Below are 18,230 nucleotides of genomic sequence, written 5' to 3' on the forward strand. Positions count from 1 at the left end.
GCCGGGCCTGCTAGGGGCGAGTCCCACGGCAGCTAACCCCGTGGCAGGGCAGGGCGAGTTCGCAACAGGCGCGACCGCCCAGCGCCGGCAGAAAGCGGGAGAGGTCAACACCGCTCCCGAGCGGCGGCAGCGGTAGCACCAGTCTCCGCGGAGGGGGCGGCTTCTGGCCGACTACAGCTGCCGGCGTGCAACGGGGCTCCCGGCAGACACCCGGCCGTGTGGGCGGTGGCATGCGAGAGGTGGGGCCTTATGAATCCTCCTCCTTGCAGCGTCGCGGGCGAGTGACGACGAAGCGGAAGTAGGTGCCGGGCTGCCAGCCCGTCTCGCGTTCCACGTGCCGCGCGGTGTGCGCCAGCGCCGGCGGTGGGTTGCGCGGCCCTGTCCCCGCTCCCGCGGCTCTCCCCAGCCGCCGCCCGCGCTCCGCCGGCCCAGGATGGCGGACCTGCGGTTCCGCCTGGCTGAGCCGCTGCAGCTGGTGGCGCGCAGGAACGAGAAGAGCAGCGCGGAGCTGAGCAGGTTCTTGGCGAAGCAGGTGAGCGGGGATCGGGGTGGCCCCCGGGCGCCTTCCCTTCCTCCCTCCTTCCCGGCGGGTCTTGCGCCAGGGAGGGAATGGAACGGGCCGTGCTGCTTTCCCCCCTCCCGCGCCGCCATCTCCTCTCGGCAGCTTTTGTCTGCCGCCCGCGCCGCCTGACGGCCCCTCCGCCCCCTCGTCCTCGGGCGGCCGGCGGGGCCGGACTGCGGGAGCAACTTTCCTCCTTCTCCCCTCCCTTTCTCTGTGTCTCCGCTTGTTGGGGTTTCTTCTCCCCGCCCCTTTAGCGCTGTGCGAGCGGAGCACTGTTGGGTCGGTCCTCTCCTGCCCCCCGGTACCCCTCCTGTCGCGCTTCCCGAGGGGAGGCATTTTGCCCCGCCGTTAAAATTCCCAGTGTTTTTCGTGTCTCTTAGGGCGGCTCTGAGCGCATGGCAGCGGGAGGTGGCATGTTGTGAGCGAGCGCCGAGGCACCGTGTCCCGTCCCTTAGCACTGTGACTGATGCTATTTGGGTGTCTCATTCAATTGCCTTAAAACAGCGTGTGGGGCAGAAAGACAGAGAAATTCATTTTCTACAGTTTGCTGCTGCTTTTTTTGTTTGGTTGTGGGGTTTTTTTAACCATAGTGGTGCTGGAAACATGCCCCTCTTTTTCTCCAGTTCTGTGCTTTGGCTGCCTTTGCTGGAAAGCACACCTGCCTTCGAGGAGAGTTTAGGCCTAGCTCATTTCTGCCTCTGGAGCAGGTCTTAATGCCACCCATGATAAAGGTTTTGAAGCCACAAGTTGCTTATACACTTAGGGTCTCAAAATCTTGTGTTACTGCTTGAGCATTTAGCAAGTGTCCCAGTTGTTTGAAGATTTCCATCCAAGTCGTCATGTTTTTTTGGTTGATTTGCTTGCAGTCTGAATCACTGTCTCTTAGTTATGGTTGGAGAAGGCTTTCATGCTGGTAGTCAAGAGTTCTCTGTTGGTAGACAGATGGCTTTTTCTTCTGTCGCTACAAATCACGGGATCAAAGTAAAATTGACGTGAATGTGTATTTGGATGTTGGAGAATTGATGTTAATTGGTGGGAAGTGGTGATGAAGAGTTGCTATTCAAGAGAAAGAAACAGCTGAGGAATAGAGATATGAGGGGTGATGTGGATATGTGATGTAGCAGACAGATGGAGTAGCGAACCAGAAATGAGTCACCGAGATCTGGGACTGGGAAAGAGACTGTGCCCTTTCCCTTCTGGTGTCTGTTTTGAGATATGCTTCAGGTCTTCCAAGGTGGAAATTACTAAAGAATGATTATCTGCAGAGAGTCTGGAGCATCACATTAATCATAGAATCACAGAATGCTTTGGATTGAAGGGACCTCAAAGCCCATCTAGATCCAACCCTCCTGCCATGGTCAGGGACACCATCCACTAGACCAGCCTCCCCAAAGACTTATTCAATCTGAACACGACAAATTCTTTTGGAAATGGAATTATTATTTCCAAGCTGTTCAGCCTGGAGAAGAGAAGGCTGCGGGGGGACCTCATTGCAGCCTCCCAGTACCTGAAGGGAACATACAAACAGGAGGGGGATCAACTTTTTTAAAGGGTAGACAATGGCAGGACAAGGAGGAATGGATAAAAGCTAAAGGAAGGAAGGTTTAGATTAGATCTTAGGGGTAAGTTTTTAACAGAGAGAGTGGTGAGGTGCTGGAACAGGCTACCCAGAGAGGTGGTGGATGCCCTGTCCCTGCAGGTGTTCAAGGCCAGGTTGGATGGGGCCCTGGGCAACCTTGTGTAGCTCCAGGCCTGGAGGTTGGTGTTCCTGCCTGTGGCAGGGGGGTTGGAGCTCTATGATCCTTGGGGTCCCTTCCAACCCATGCCATTCTATGGTTCTATGATAAGCTTGGAAGCTGCAGAGATAGGATTATGTCATGTTTATCTTGCAACTAAATGACAGGCCCCAGTCGTCATACCTGACGTCCTAGCAGTTGCTTTATGTGGGAACTATGCATTCTGGAAATGGAGAGCTTGCTTTGCTCTGTAGCTTTGCTGTGTCTTTCTGGTGACTTGTTTCTTCACTACTGCACAGGGGAATGAAACTTGACCACAACTGAAGTAAGGAACAGTCTTCCGAGATTCATAGTGAAGTGCTCTTTATGTGGTGACAGAAGATCTTGTTCCCTTGTGCTTCACTGTGTAATAGAAATAGAGCCTTTTCTTTAAAGAATTTGTATCCCATTAACTCTGCAAAGGTACAGTAAATTTCTTAGTGAGGAAAATGGGATGAAAAGCTTTCAAAAACAGTCTTTGCTTCCACCCTTCCTGTTTTATTGATAATTTAAGCAAACTATTTAAGCTGTAGGGCTCTGCAAATTGCTGGATTGTCCTTTTGGCTCTGTGTGTTAACAAAGGTCTGTTTGAATCAGAACATTCCTGTGTAGCATTCCAAATGCAGATATTGTGCAAATGCATGTATTTTGGCTCCCTGTGATGGTGTAATTTCAGTAAAGAAGTTCATTAATATGAAGGCTAGACTGTTAGTAGGAATGGAAATTTAGTGCAAAAATATTCACTTCTGTCCTTCACATCTGCCCCTCTGCATACATGGAAAGATAAATCAAAAAACCTGACCCTTTTAGGTATTTCCTCTTTTAAGTCTGTGGAACCATCCTAAGTGAACTGGAGATCTTGAGCATGCCATTGCGAATCACCTATTCTGTTGGTGTTTTATCTTGGTATTCTTCATATCCTTCATTTTTCTATGTAGGAGTGAAAATGTTTTAATAATAACTCTAAGCTCTTATTTATAGCCCTTCAGTCTTACCATGTGATGTTGAGAAATGTCTTTATTCATTTTTTTCAAATAAATATAGGAAAAAAGAGGTGACCTAGCTGTCCCAAATTCACCCAGCTACTCATTGGCCGTCAGAAAAATGTCCTGATGTCCTGGCAACTAAGGCAGACTGCTTTGATTTTTATTTTTTTCCCTGTAAAATACGACTTCAGCTTTTTATTTGAAAAATTAATTAGGACTGTGGTGGTTTAACCCTGGCTGGAGGCCAGATGCCCACCAAAGTTGCTCCATCACTCCCTTCTCAGCTGGACTGGAGAGAAAATATCTACTAAGAGGCTTATGGGTTGAGATAAGGACAGGGAGAGATCATTGCACAGCATCTACCATATGTCTCCACCTGCCTCAGTGTGGCATCTCTCCATGGGCTGCAGAGGAATCTCTCTCACCAGAGCAGCACCTCCTCCCCCACCTTCTTCACTGACCTTGGTGTCTGCATGGTTTCTTAGCTCTTGCTCCCTTCTCTGGTGGCAAAAAGCATCTGCTTGCATTTTGGTTTTTTTTTTCCTACTTAAATGTTCAGAGGTGCTGTTACTGTGGCTGATTGGCTTGGCCGCGGTCAGTGACAGGTCCATCCTTGAGCCTGGCTGGTATTGGCTCTGTGGGACTTGGGGAAGCTTCTATCAGCTTTTTGCAGAAACCAGCCCTGCTGGCTCCTTCCCTCCCACCCCCAAACCTTGCCATGCAAACCCAAAACAGCTTTAGATCATGTAGCTTTACAGATAAGGGAAGGGATGTTGCACTTTTGCTTCAATCCTGGAGCGTGTTCTTATCTTCTGCTTCTATTTTTTGAAGAGATGGGAGTTCTGGGCGCATCCTGTTTTCAGTGGTGGTAGAGTTAGCTTTCTGTAGTAGCTAGTGTAGTGCTGCTGTGTTTTGAAAGCAATCAAGGACTGGTTAGCTTCTCACACTGGCCTTCTAACAAAAAGGCAAGGGGCGCCCAGGAAGCTTGGAGGGGACACAGCCAGGGTAACTGACCCAAACTGGCCAAAGGGATATTTCATACCATGTGATGTCATACCCTGTATCTAACTAGGGAGTTGACAGTGTGGCTTGGGAGCTAGCTGAGCATTGGCTTTGGGTGGTGAGAAATTGTACTGTTGTGCATCAGCTCAATCTGTTTTGTATTTTTCATTATCATCATAATTTTCAGTCCTGTGAAACTGTCTGTATCTCAACTTGTGACTTTTCTTTTTTGAATTCTCTCCTCCATCCCATTGGGGCGCAGACAGAGAGCAAACTGTGTGGCTGTTTGCGCTGCTGGCTGGGTTAAACTGTGACAGAGAGATGGTATGTTAATACACTGATACAAGCTGAAGAGAACATTCTCACCATCATAAATGTGCTGTCTGTCCAACTGTACCAAATATGATGTGCTGGACAGGGTGTAAGAAGTTGTAGCTTATTCTGCAGGTAGTTGAAGCTGTTTCATTATCCTTGTGAAACTGCATATCACCCAGCCTCTTTAATTTTAGTTTTTTCTTTAAGTAGGTGAGTTAAAAGAAGAGTGCAGGCTCATGTTTTGCTTTGTTACTGAACTGGACAGCTGCCAAAAAGAGTGGTCCTTCTCTTTTTTAGCGTGTTCCCAAAGCCAAGCAACACCTTTCTGTTGCTTTTCTTGCCCTGAATGTGCTGATGTGGAAAATCCGTTCAACTTTCCCACCCAGTGAAAGACTTTGAAAGAAGGATTAATTTGGATCATCTTGCCAAATTGATTGCTGTACAATCATGCAGCGATGGAGCTGTTGTGTGAGGGAACAGAGAACATGTGATCCTTTGTTGCGGGGTTAGAAGGATTTCCCATGCTTGGCTCTTGCCCTCCAGCTCCTTGGAAGTGTCCCGTTGTTCAGTCTATGTATGGCACAACGTTCTGTGAAAACCTGTGAGCCACAGTCAGAAATGTGGTTTTCACGTGAGCCCACATTGTTTCTTGCTGTGATCCTTTTTCTTAGTATTCTTGGGTTTGGATTAAAGAGGTTCTTAAAGATTTCTGTACCTTCTGAGTGCTGAGTGAATGTACTGCGTGGGTTGGGAAGGAGGAGTGCAGCAGGCCGCTCGAGGAGCACCCGGGATCGTGTTTGACTCCAGGCCTCACTCATAGCCGTGCTTTTGTTTAATGTCCCTTTCATTAATGATACACAGTGTGTGTATATGCTCTGTGTTGGGAGAGACAGACTTGTGACGCTTTCTTAAAGCAGTAGTTTGGAAGTGTGGCTACAGATCTGCTATCCCAGGTTTGAAGGCTAGAATCAATGCTTTCAGATCAGTTGCCCTTTGCTACTGATGGCAGAAGTTGGGTGGTTCACAAAGCTACCTTTAGTTAAAAAAGCCCTCTGACAGTATGCTTTTCTTCCATAAAAATTTTAATTTAGACTCTGAAAGGCCCTGAAATCAAACATATGGTCTCTTTGTAGGATGAGAATATTGCCACTGTGACGTTTTGAACAGTTTTATAGTTCCTAAGGGTACTACACAAAATTATTAGAAAACTGCTTGCTCTCACAGAACTGCTAATGGCATGGATATGTTGTACAGTTGTCATGTAGCTACAGAATTTTACTGAGTCAGTCGTGTTATTTATTTACTATTTTATTGCTAAATGTTCCCTTTATTTGATATTGAAAGCTTTGGCTAATGAATTAAGCACCCTGTTGTGCTTTGTTTGTGTAGCCAAAGATGTAATCAATTTGAAAACTGAGGGTACTTTTTATTTTTTACAGTGGAGTTTGTCTCCAATTCTTTTGAGCCATGCTGCCTTTGAAGAGCTTGTCAATCATTTTGCCACTCAAAAATCTGATCCCCTGTGATGAACAGTGTCTTATTTGCACTGTGATGAATACAGACCTTCAGCTCCACTTCAAAAATTACTTTTGATGCTGCTTTGATAGATGAGAGGAAGATAAACTTACCTCAAGTTTTGTTAAAAGAAAAATAAAATCAACGCCAAGCATCTAAGAAACTGTTTGCAATTAATGTGATGGGTTTGATGTTTGTAGTGTATATGCTGCAGTTTCCCTGATTTCTTACTGCTGTTAGGAATTAATGCCTCTGCCAGTTCAGGAGACTTGGAACTTGAACAAGTCCCCATGTGTTCTAGGAAGATGTTGACAGTGGTATAACCTTAGGAGGTCACCCTTTCAAAGGCAACACATAGGACCTCTGCAGTCTGTGTATCTTGTAACAGTGAAAGCATCCCATCTGCAGACCCAGGAGCAGGTTTTACCTGAGTTCTCAAAAGCAGAAATTGGCTGTGCATGTTGCTAAACCAAGACTACCTGAATCACAGACTATTTCTGTAGGAAGTGCTTGCTTTGTTTGGAAAGCTGCCTTGCCTAGCTGTATCTACAACTCTGTGCCAAGAAAGATAAAATCCTGATAGGATTAGGGTTCCCTCTGCAAGGACCCAGAGAACAGAGCATCAGGCTTAAGAGCAAAACTGCTACAGTGTAAAGTCATAATCCTGTTTATTGATGAGCCAAAATTAATAATATGCTAAACATTTTGGAAGTGGAGAGATGCTTGGGTAATAACATGAGCTCAGACACAGGAAAAATTTAGGTATAAGACAGAAGAAATGGATGGTTGTTCTTCAGTAACAAAGTTAGGAAGGTTGTGGTGGTTGTGCATGTGTGGGTTTTTGTTTGATTTTTTTCCTCCTTTTTTTCCTAGCAGATGTGAGTATGTTTTCCATCTATTCTAAAGCCTAATGCTCTGTTTTGCACTAGAGGACAATGTCTATTAATGTAAACAAATAAATCTCAACTTCAAAACTGCAGACATATGTTGCCTCTTCTTAAGAGCATTGCTCACAATAATTGCTATATGGAAATAATGCTATGACCATGATTGATTGAATGCTTCTTTTTTGAGAGGATATAGTGAACATGATGCACCTCAAGCTTTTTTAGAACTCGGATTCTTAAATAGTTTGTCTCACGTAAGACCAAACGGTTGAGATGAGTGGGAATTCTGTTACCAAAGATGTATGAATTGTTACGCTTTCCCACTTTTTCTTTTAAACAATATTAAAAATTATTTGCCTTATTTCAGCTGTAAAATATAATTTATTATTTGGGGACATTTTTGTAATTCCTGTTTAGTGTGTCATTCTATGTCATTCATTCTGTTTCTCTTTTTTTTTTAAATGTGGAGAGCTGTGTCAGGTAAGTACACCCTTCTGCTTTCTGAAAGATTTGTTCCTGTAAAATGTACTGTGAATCCTGCATAAATCGTTCTGAAGTTAAAATTCCAAACAATTTTCCACTCAACCTGTTCTTATTTTCCATTCCTCTAGATTTGGACTCAGCAGGATCGGCAGTGCATCCTCGATACGTTAGCACAGCTATTGCTAGATAAAGAATGTACCCTGCTGATTGGGCGCCAGGTTCGGCCGATCCTGCTGGATTTGTTGGAAAGAAACGCAGAAGCCATTAGAGCTGGTGGCCAGATCAACCACGACCGGCATGAACGGCTGTGTGTAGCAATGAGCAAGCTGGTTGCTGACCACCCTGATGTATTGCCGTGAGTAACCTGATGTCTCCTTGGGTGATGCTTGAACTTCGTGAACACTGCTGGTCCTGTGCTCCCTGGTGATGAGAGGTGGTGTTACAATTTGGTTTGTCTCCTGGAGAAGCAAATGTGTTTTGAATTGAAAGAACCATTTAGAAAACTTGAGTCTTAAACACAGCTTATTTAAACTGTGTTGTAAGAGCTGATGTTATTTTCATCTTAATGTTCAAAAGAAAAGCAAAAAGTTGGTATGAAAATTGCTCACAATCAAAATATCTGCATTTTAAGATTAGACCTGTAGGCCAGTAGAATACAAAGCTGCATAAGTAAGGATTTGGTATTACTTCTAAAGTAAATGAGCAATTTGAGAGATTTCCATGGGGAAATAGTACTACCAAGAGCAGTATTATTTCCCCATGATAATTAAACAATGATTTCTAATAAGGTAAAGTATCTGTTGTCAGCTGATAGCTGAAGTGATTGTCTTTCTCAAATGTGGACAAAGTTAAATACAGGCCTTAGTTCTCATTATACTGTCAGTTACTGCTGCAGGACCACGTTTTTATTAGTGGCTGTTTTCCTTTTAACTGGCTTGGATGTCTTGTGTTTCATCTCATTCTCTCTCTCTTTCTTCTAAAGATTCGCTTTAAGATATTTTAAGAATACATCCCCAGTTTTCCAGAGGCTTTTCCTGGAGAGCTCAGATGCAAGCACAGTCCGATATGGGCGCAGACGAATGAAGTTACGGGACCTCATGGAGGCAGCCTATAGGTTTTTACAAAAGGAGCAATCGGTTTTCCGGGAATTGTGGGACTGGAGTGTGTGTATTCCACTCCTACGGAGTCATGACACTTTAGTTCGTTGGTAAGTTACACACGCACACACCCCCCCCCCCCCCCAATCATCTCCATTTGAAGATGTGTTGGTATCTTGAATTGTGTTTTATCGATTTTCATATGTGGGTAGACATGAGTCTTTAAATAATACCAGAAGAGTTTGTACCAATGGCGTCTGTATTTGTGCTTCTTAGCTAATCTTTTGAAAGCTGTAGTGATCTGTTCCAGAGTGAAACTCAGGGTAGTTCTTAGCCATGCTTAAAGCTATGGTCTAGAGAATCTTCTTGAGTAATTTCAGTTTGCCAAAGCTGGATTCCTGGGCGAAGGTGAATTTATCATTTCAGCTCGACTGTAAGCCTGTTGGCTCAGCACGTTATCCTAGAAAAAAGTAGGGATGAATCTACTCCTACTCCAACTTGCATTATGATTATATATTCTGCATTGATTTGAGATTAATTGTTGGGGTTTTTCTACTGCTTGTCTATAGACATCTCGCTCATTGTAAATCTTGCTTTACCAAGCTGTGCTTCCTGATTGACCTGCAAACTTTGCATGTTCAGGTGTGTGTTAGGTGTCTGCCTGCAGGGCTTCAGCCTAGTCACGTAGTCTACCTTATGTGAGTAGTACTGTTGATAGCACTGTTACTTATTTTTAAAAAAAGCTCTTTAATAGTCTTTTTTTTAACATAAATCCAGTTTTACGTTAGTAACATAGTTTTAAATATAGGTGTGTAATTTAGGAAGGGTGGGAACAAGAGTGTTTATGAAGCTCTTTAGGATGATACATACTTTAGATAGTGTTAGAAAAATAAATAGAATTTCTAATTTATTGACTGGAATTGGTTTACCTGGTCTTCAGCTAATAATCTTAAATAAGTGAATAAGCTGACTTCTAATTTTGTCCTCAATCAATCTTCTTCTGGCAAGTTTTTGTTGGTTTTTTGTTTGTTTTTCTGCTGTCAAGCTCATTGAAAGTTTTGTTCTTGGCAGGTAAAAAGCGTGGAGTAACAACTAAAAAATGTTTTATGTTTTGTATTAAATGTCCTTTTGTTGCATGACAGTTTTATATAGTAATGAAATTAAGACTTGAGAGTGTTGGGTTCCTGTGGCACTGAGTCTTGAGTTCATTGTATTAGGGTTATTTTAGAAACAGTATGAAATAGAAAGAGGTTTGGAATGGGAAATGGTAGGAGAAGGAAAAAATCAGGCAAAGAAAACATAGTTTTCATTGCTCATATTTTTACCTTCATTTATTTGGGAAAGTGTTCTCCTTCTGTATATTTCTGTTGATTATTCAGTCCTTCATAGGAAGGTTAGCAAGTTGGTCAAGTATGCCACAATGGAATTGTTTGTCTGAGTTTTGAGATATTTCTCTAATCTTAAAGAATGTTAAACATAGCACTAAAATAGTATCTGTGAAGAAAGTTTGCATGTTTTTTCCAAACTTGGTATTTTGTTTTGTAATTGACAAATGTCAAAATAAATGTCTTAAAACTGTGTTTTGACATGTTTTGTTCAAAATATAACTTTTAGGTATACTTCAAACTGTCTTGCTCTGGTTACATGCATGAATGATGAGCATAAATTATCTTTCCTGAAGAAGATATTCAATCCTGAGGAGCTGATACATTTTAGATTAAAGTAAGGACTTTTAAAATCTTGGAACACCTGTTTTATGTTGCTGGCTTTCAGTTGAGTTAATAAATGTGGATTTCACAGGCTGCTGGAAGAATCTCAGCTGCAGAATGTGGAACAAGCCCTTGTTTTGGCCAATCCAGACTCCTCGTTTTGGCAAAAGGAGAAAGAACTGCAATATACACAAGGACATATTGTATCAGGAGACCTGTCTGCAAATGTGGTAGCTGTATGTGGTATTGTGCTGCCTAGAGTACAGCTTGTTTCTGGAGAGCAGGTATGTATCCCAGGGTTAAGCCTGTGCAGTTATTCCCTGCTTAAATAGCATTGAGATACGATGGGTAATGTGTGGATCTTTAGCTTTCTTGGTGTGTGCTGTCAGCTGCAGTTGCATAATTAGACATGTGGTGGTTCAGACACTGAACACAGCACAGAAGCACTGCAGTGGGATGAAGCAATGAAGGCTTAATACTGCTCCTCATTTCTTACCTTCATGTGGTGGTTGTTACGAACATGCTACAGAAGAGTGTTTAGCCCTACATAGTATCTCCAGTCCTAGTTGGGGTTGTACTCCATAGCTGAGTAAAGCCAGGGTCTGGTACAGTTGCTTTTACTTGGGTGAAGTAGATTTTTTTGGGCTATACAGATACCTTACAGACAGCCCTCCAAACATACTCTTAGTTGTCTTAAAACAAAAGACAACGAGGCTGCGGCTGCTGGTTCTGGAACACAGAAGGAAGGAGAGGAAGTGAGCAAAACCTTCACTGGAATGAAGTGTAATGCAGAATTCAGTGCCTTACAGTTTTAGGAAGCCAGTTGAAGTGAAATGTTTGCACAAACAGTGTTTACCTTTTTTCTTGGGATCCTGTTAATATTTGACTGTTTGGGTTCTTTGTAGCTGCAGCCAGCATTCTTGACTGTTTTTTTTTCAGTTAGGTACAGTTTTAGCTCTTAGCTGAGTGTTTCTATTGAATTTTGTGCCATTGATCCACAAATGAAGGACATAGAAATGAATGACGACTGCCAATACCCAGGATTTCTTGAGAATCAGAAGGGAGGGAAGAGGAATTTCCTCCTGAATTCTTCACCTTTACCCAACTTCTCTAGTTGAATTGACTGTGTTCTAGGGGTTTTTTTTATAGGATTGATGGTGTAGTTTGAAATTCGTTGCAGCAGGGGAAACTGTTGGGCTGTTTAGCAGTGGAGTAGGAATCTCCTTACTGTCACTGGTGCTGAAGCTAGGCCATGCTATAAACTGGATTGCTGAAAGGTTGCTCAGAAGGAAGAAACATCCCCAAAAGACAAGGTCTTATTTTCTCTAATAGCCACAAGTATTTCACTGATCTGGCATACAGCGTAGTTCCAGTTGTGCTGGGGAGGTTCCAGTTACAGCTGAGTAGGTCTGATGAAGAGGTAGGAGCAAACTGGTAACTGTGCTAGTTTTTAAGTGCCTGCTTTCCCCTCGTGGAGAAGTACACGAAACTGTATCTGATAAGATGATCAAACTTAAATACTAGTAACTTGTTTTGGTGCAGTATGTGCTCTGATTTCTTCTCCCTATGCCTCTTGGCGGGAAAGCACTGTTATTTTTTTGTGCCATATATTGATGTTTAAGTACTTAATGTATTTATGTGACTGTAGGAGAGTCAAAATATTTCAAGAGCATCTGTAGCATTGATTAACTACCATTCAATAAACTTCATTCATTGCATTTTGAATAAAATAAAGATGTTACTCTACTATTTTTATCTTTACCTTCATGCACTGAGTTTAACGATGATATACTTTGGCCTGTGGAGAAAGAAGTAAACAAAACAGTTAATATTCATATTTGCATCGTCTGTATCTAACTGCTGTTTGATTTGTCCCATGACTTGGATCCATTCATGACTTAATTTCACTTATATTGCGAATTGTATTTGATTGACATGTGTTATGATTGAATAGTTACTATACCTGTACTGACAACTTAGTGTGAACTCCCTTTGGGAACGGATTGTACATACACTTTATTAAGTGTTTCACCTATAATAGGTTTTTGATGAAAGCTGTTTTAATATCTGTCACTAAATACAGGCTTAGGAATTTTTATTTTATTTGATATGTGTTGACAGATCCGCAGGCCAAACTTGCTAGTTGTCAGGCTCCCTTTCTTAATTGTTCTGTGCTGTACAACCTGTAAAGAAAGGAAAAATGGTAACAATTTCAGTGTAATAATTATGTTACTAATTTGATGTTTGACCAGGAAAACACTACCAGCAGTTTTGTTTTGGTTGAATCTGCTTCCACAAATCTTCAAAACCTTGCTATTGCTGTAGCATATCAGAGACCTGTTTTATTAGAAGGACCAATAGGATGTGGCAAAACTTCTTTGATTGAGTATTTAGCAGCTGTCACGGGAAGATCAAAGCCTCCTCACATTTTGAAAGTCCAACTTGGGGATCAAACTGATAGTAAGGTAATCGTGAAGTTGTTTTATGGTTGGATGTGCAGACGTAATTCTTAATTAAACCATAGATTTAATTTCCAATAAAATAATCTTTTTACCCAAAGGCCCCCGCAACCCCTAGCTCTGTAATATTGGTCTTAGTATTGATGAGACTAGCTAAATGTAAAGAAAAAAATCACAGTTAAGCTTCAGTAGGTCTTAAATTCTGTGTTTAATTGTGCTGTATCTGTTTCATTCAAATGATGTTTTATCTGGGTTTTTTATGTGGAAGAGCCCTATTATTTTTTTAATTACATTTCTTTAATTTATCTATTGAAACAAAAAAAATCCTGAAATGACTGAAGCTGGTGCCAAAGGTTATATGGAGACTTATTTCAGTTTACTAAGTGAGCTGATGCTAGGGGTTTTTTTTTGTGGTGAAGGTGGGACATGAAGTAAGATCCTCCAATATTGAGGACACTTCCACTTAAATAACAGTGGTCAAGCTCTACCTGTAGAGATAAAACCAGACTTGAAGATAATTTCACATTCATCTTGTTTTGCATATATAATTAAGTTTGAATTGAGTTATGTTGCTTGGCTTAAATTGTTATTTAGATTTTCAAGGTGGTTAATATCTACCAGAACTGCTATCTGAAGGGGGTTTTATTAGCATGCAGAAGCCCTTTTTTTTTTTTTTTTTACATGCAAGATGGTGAAAATGGCTGTTCTATGAAACTGTTCTTCATACAAGTGTTTTTCATGAACACTAGTAAGACCACCATTTTAAGGAAAAGTTCAAGGTACAATGTATGTAGCAGCAAACCCGTAAACTTAATTATTTAGGGAATGCTTAAGCGTGGGAGTTACAAAATCAGTCCAGTGTTGCATCTCTATAATAACTTGTTTTACAGTTCCTTTTAGTAACTTAGTCACTGGCTTTTCAAAACTGTAAAATAAAGTTCAGTGCCACCCTAGGCAGCTTTGTATGCAATTCTGTTGATTGTTAAGTATAGTGGCACAGCTCTAAATTTACTTCCAATTACATGTTTCATTTCAATTATTATGTTTCAGTTAGATTATCATAGATGTGGAGTGGTGAAGCTTCTTAATTAAAAAAGTGTAAAATAAAATTTACATTAAAATGCTGGGCACAAATTACCAGATGTATTGTTTAGTAATGTGAAGGCTAAGTAAGTGTTATTTATATACAGACTTTTGTAAGGGGTCTTTTTGTTTGGTTGCTGTTTTTTTTACTCTGAGTCTTTAAGGGATGTCATGAACAGGTTTCTAATATACTGATTGTTTCCATCGTAGACACTGCTTGGTATGTACCGTTGCACAGATGTACCGGGCGAGTTTGTATGGCAGCCTGGAACCTTGACACAAGCCGTTACCAAAGGTCACTGGGTACTTCTGGAGGATATTGATTATGCTCCTCTGGATGTGGTATGTACATTCACTGCAAAGTACTGCCTTTAAAGATTGTGCCAGAACTTTTTTGGATCCAATCACCATGCATGCTGCCGCAGAACTCTCTTTAAAAGGTGTTAGAAAGAATTAATCTGTCTTTGTTCCCATATCAGCACGCTCATTATTTTTTGTCATTGTTTTAAGGCAGTCGTGGCGCTGCTGTTGATTCCAAATTTCACTGAAGATTTAAATTGACACTGATAATGAACTGCGTGTCTTTCCAAACATGCTTTAATATTTGAAAACAAAGGTGGCCCCAAACACCACAGAATGTCATCACTATACTAGAGTCGTGCTGTTAATAAGTGGTTGGCTGGGGTCTTTTTTTAGTGTTCGTTGTGGGTTTTTGGGGGGCGGTTGGAATTTTTTTTCCTTACGTATTTCTTACCTCTGGCTTGGATATAAAATGTTGTTACATTAAGCAGTATAGGTTTTTAACTGATTTCCTGTTTTTAGCTCCAGAATGACTAGTTACTGTCATCCTCTTCTGAAGTAATGGCTGCTGAAATCATGTCTCCTGCAAGAACAATGTCACAGACATGTTTTGCTGGATAGGAGACATGGACATTCTGCAGATAGCTGCTTTCTTTCATATCTGTTCTGTAAAGCATCCTTTGTGTGAATAACCTGACAGCTTGTTTACTGGCTTCTAGGCTTCTGAAACATAGGGAATTTTTAAGAAGGCCAAGAAATACTACTTGTGTATACTAGACAGTTTTTCGCTGCCAGAGTGTCACACACTTATTGCTTCTGAGGACTCAGCTCATTGCAGTCATCATAAGCATGCCATGAGTAGTATCCTGCATTCATCTCTCCCATTATTCAGCTCTTCCCTGCAGGCATCTTGTCTCCTTTCTCCATATCAAAGTCTCTGTGCTTGCCTCCCTCTGTGCTGGGAGGGATCGTTGTGGTCCTACCTCCCTCTTTTCCTTCCACCACTAGTACTGTCCTTCTGCATGGAAAGATAGATTCTTTGAATAGGTACCAAATTCTCCTGGGGGTGGCAGGGTATACACTGGAAACTACTGATGTCTGAGAATGACATCTTTAAGATGTGGGTCATCTTGGTTCAGGCAGGTAAAGAAAATAAGGCTTCTGATGTGAAAGTGTATAGTAATTTCAGAATTCAAAAGAAATCGTTTTGATTTAGTCTTCCAGTTTAAAGACTGTCATTTGCGTTCTTGTATCATTAAATCTGGATACAGGAGAATTAGGATAGGGAAGCATTACACCTGTAACCTGCACTGATGATTAAAATTACTGGGGGCTCTGCAATTCCTGTAAGCATCGCTTGGAACTGTGGGAATGGCAGTGGCTGACAATGTAGTGGTGCTCACTGGAAGTGCTCTAGCATCTCAAGAGTGAAATGAGTGTGGATGGGGGTGTTGTCTGGCATAGTTTCACAAAAAACCCCCAAACTTTTATAAATTTTCTTCTTTTCAGATCTCTGTGCTGATTCCTCTTTTGGAAAAAAAAGAATTGCTGATTCCTGGTCGTGGTGACTGTTTAAAAGTAGCATCAGGATTCCAGTTTTTTGCAACCAGAAGGTAGGTTTTATGGTATAGAACACATATATAGAATATATATATAAAAAACAAATTATGATGGAAAGGACTCTGAGCCTGAAGAATGAGGAAAAAAATTAGGGAAAGACTGTGGAAGGAACAAGGACTGGATATGCTTTACCTGTCTCTCTGCAATAGTTGCAGATCCTTTAGGATTTGTGGAAGTTATTTCCCAGGCTGTCAGGTTTCTCCTTTTACAAAGGATTCTGTATGTCGCTTCTGATGGACTTATTGTCAGTTGTCTTTCTGTAAGTATATCCAAGGAGATTGGGCACTACAGGGTTGAACATTGTGATAAATGAACCCATAATATGAAAAGCAGAGCTAGGCAAGGTAGGGTGTGTGACAGTACACTGGCACAGTGGCTGATCTGTGCATAGGTGTTACGCTGTAGCAGCAGGGTGAAACATGCTCTCTGCATGGGAATGCACCAAAAATGTTCAGTTCTTCAGCAAGGCACTATATGCTGTGTTTCTTCCTGGTTTTTTCATTTAGGATATTTAGTTGTGGTGGAGGTTGGTACAGGCAGCAAAACAGCCATGCTGCTCTTTTGGACAAATACTGGACCAAAATACATCTGGATAACATGAGTAAAGGAGAACTGAAGGAGGTACAGTGTGTGTATTGCTCTATTGTCGCATGAGAATAATTGTTTCAATTAATGGTAACATTTTTTTCTGACAAACTGCCTATTTACTTAAAAATTAGCAGGACAAATCTGAAATTTGAGGGGGCCTGGTGGTTTCCCTCCAGTGCTAATAAAGATTTTGTTTGTTTCAGGTTCTTCAAAGGAAATACCCCAAGCTTGCTGCTGTAACTGATCACTTGCTAGACATTTACATTCACCTTACAGGAGACAAGTATCAGGCATCAGAAAACAGTGCTTCTGTCTCTAGGCACATACCAGAAGATTCATCAGAATCCGTTTCAGAAAATAAAAAACCCAATCTGGAAGGACGAGAACTATCTCTAAGGTTGTGTTTTCTTATATGTTTGTTGGAAGGAAATTTTAGTCAGCTGACAGAGGAAGAAGGATTTATCTTTGTTATTTTTCTTAATTTTTTAAAAAATTGCCAGAATTTCATGAAAACTGGGAAAAACTTTTTTTATTTTAAACTAATGATTAACATATCTTTTAAAACGATCTCAACTTGAATTATTTAGGAATTCCTGGTTGCAGGAATTTTCCTTCCCAGTTTAAGGAAAAAGTGTGGGTTTAATCGTATGCAATGCAGACTTAGTATCAGCCCATATGGATATTACTGATTTCTCAATCCCTTTTAACACAAAATACCAGTTCTATTTAAAAAACCTGAAATGTAGTGTATAATGTTCTCACAATAACTAGAAGATAATGTATTCAGCTGTGGCATATATTTACTTGTCTAGATACTTGCAACATTCTAACTTACAGATGGCTGAAAATAGCCAGATCTGTACCATACTATTTCAGGGGGTTTTTTGATGATGAAAAGCAGCTTGATGTTAAATTATTTCAATCTCTCATACTAAATGTCAATTCTACTCAGGGAATTTCTGTAACCAGTAGTGCTTGGTGAATGAGTAAATACTAGGTGTGGGTAGTACCTAATACACTTGTGAGGCATAAGGATGCCATTAATTTTAAGCAGTTGTTTTTTTTTTAATTAGGCGCTTATTTTTCTTGCCTTTAGGAAGATTTTGGTGTTGATAAGGAATCCAGTGTATCAAATAGCTTTTTATACCATTCTGGATGAAAATCTGGCTGCTTTTCTTTTTATCAATTTCATAATTACTTTATGGTTTAATGGAGGATGTATTTATTCCTAAGCAACCTCTCTGAAAGTAACGCTGTTGGTCTTTATGTGCTCAGCTATACTTTAGAATTAGCACCCTATTTTTCTGTGTCTTTCTGTGTACAGCATTGACAAAAGATGATGTAATGGCCTAAGCTGAACGTTAAAGAAGGTGCTGTGCACTCTGGCTTGACTCTAACAAATTTGTTTTAATTTTTTTTTCAGAGACTTACTGAACTGGTGCAGCAGGATTGCTTACAACTTTGACAGTAATTCTTCAACCATGGCAGTGAATATTTTTCAGGAGGTGCGGTAAGACTTGATCCAGAAACTGGTTATGTAGATTCTAGCACTGTCTCACAAATCTTAAAATGCTCTAATTTGGAATGTGAGATTGGAATTTTAGTTTCATCCAAAGCAATTGGATTGTAGTTGGCATGTTGGTAATCCATCTCTGAGAGGCTTTCCGTGCTACTGGGAAAGTTGTTTGCAGTAATGTGCTTAAAGCCAATCCAGACTTACTGCTGCCCTACAAACACCATGCTGCCACATAATTTTGAATTATATGAGCTGGGATTGTGTCTGACCAAGAGTAAAAGTTTTAAGATCTCTTTCATTTGAGGCTTCATTCCTACATTCCTGAATGTCAAT

At 41.1% G+C, this 18,230-nt stretch overlaps 1 protein-coding gene across 1 annotated transcript in view; it reads left to right on the top strand.

Moving 5' to 3' along the window:
• Positions 1-433: 433 nt before the first annotated feature.
• MDN1 (midasin AAA ATPase 1) overlaps positions 434-18,230 on the top strand; it is a gene marked incomplete at its 5' end in the record, with an annotated part of 96,647 nt that continues 78,850 nt past the window's right edge. Inside the window, 11 exons of the mRNA XM_084261582.1 lie at positions 434-532; positions 7,654-7,880; positions 8,508-8,732; positions 10,237-10,344; positions 10,423-10,615; positions 12,584-12,796; positions 14,084-14,215; positions 15,683-15,786; positions 16,300-16,414; positions 16,585-16,778; positions 17,805-17,886. Of these exons, the coding sequence (XP_084117708.1) occupies positions 434-532; positions 7,654-7,880; positions 8,508-8,732; positions 10,237-10,344; positions 10,423-10,615; positions 12,584-12,796; positions 14,084-14,215; positions 15,683-15,786; positions 16,300-16,414; positions 16,585-16,778; positions 17,805-17,886 (1,692 nt within the window). The remainder of the gene's footprint in view (positions 533-7,653; positions 7,881-8,507; positions 8,733-10,236; positions 10,345-10,422; positions 10,616-12,583; positions 12,797-14,083; positions 14,216-15,682; positions 15,787-16,299; positions 16,415-16,584; positions 16,779-17,804; positions 17,887-18,230) is intronic.

This window comes from Gallinula chloropus (genome assembly GCF_964237585.1).
Source record: "Gallinula chloropus genome assembly, chromosome: 3".
Taxonomy (NCBI): Eukaryota; Metazoa; Chordata; class Aves; order Gruiformes; family Rallidae; genus Gallinula; species Gallinula chloropus.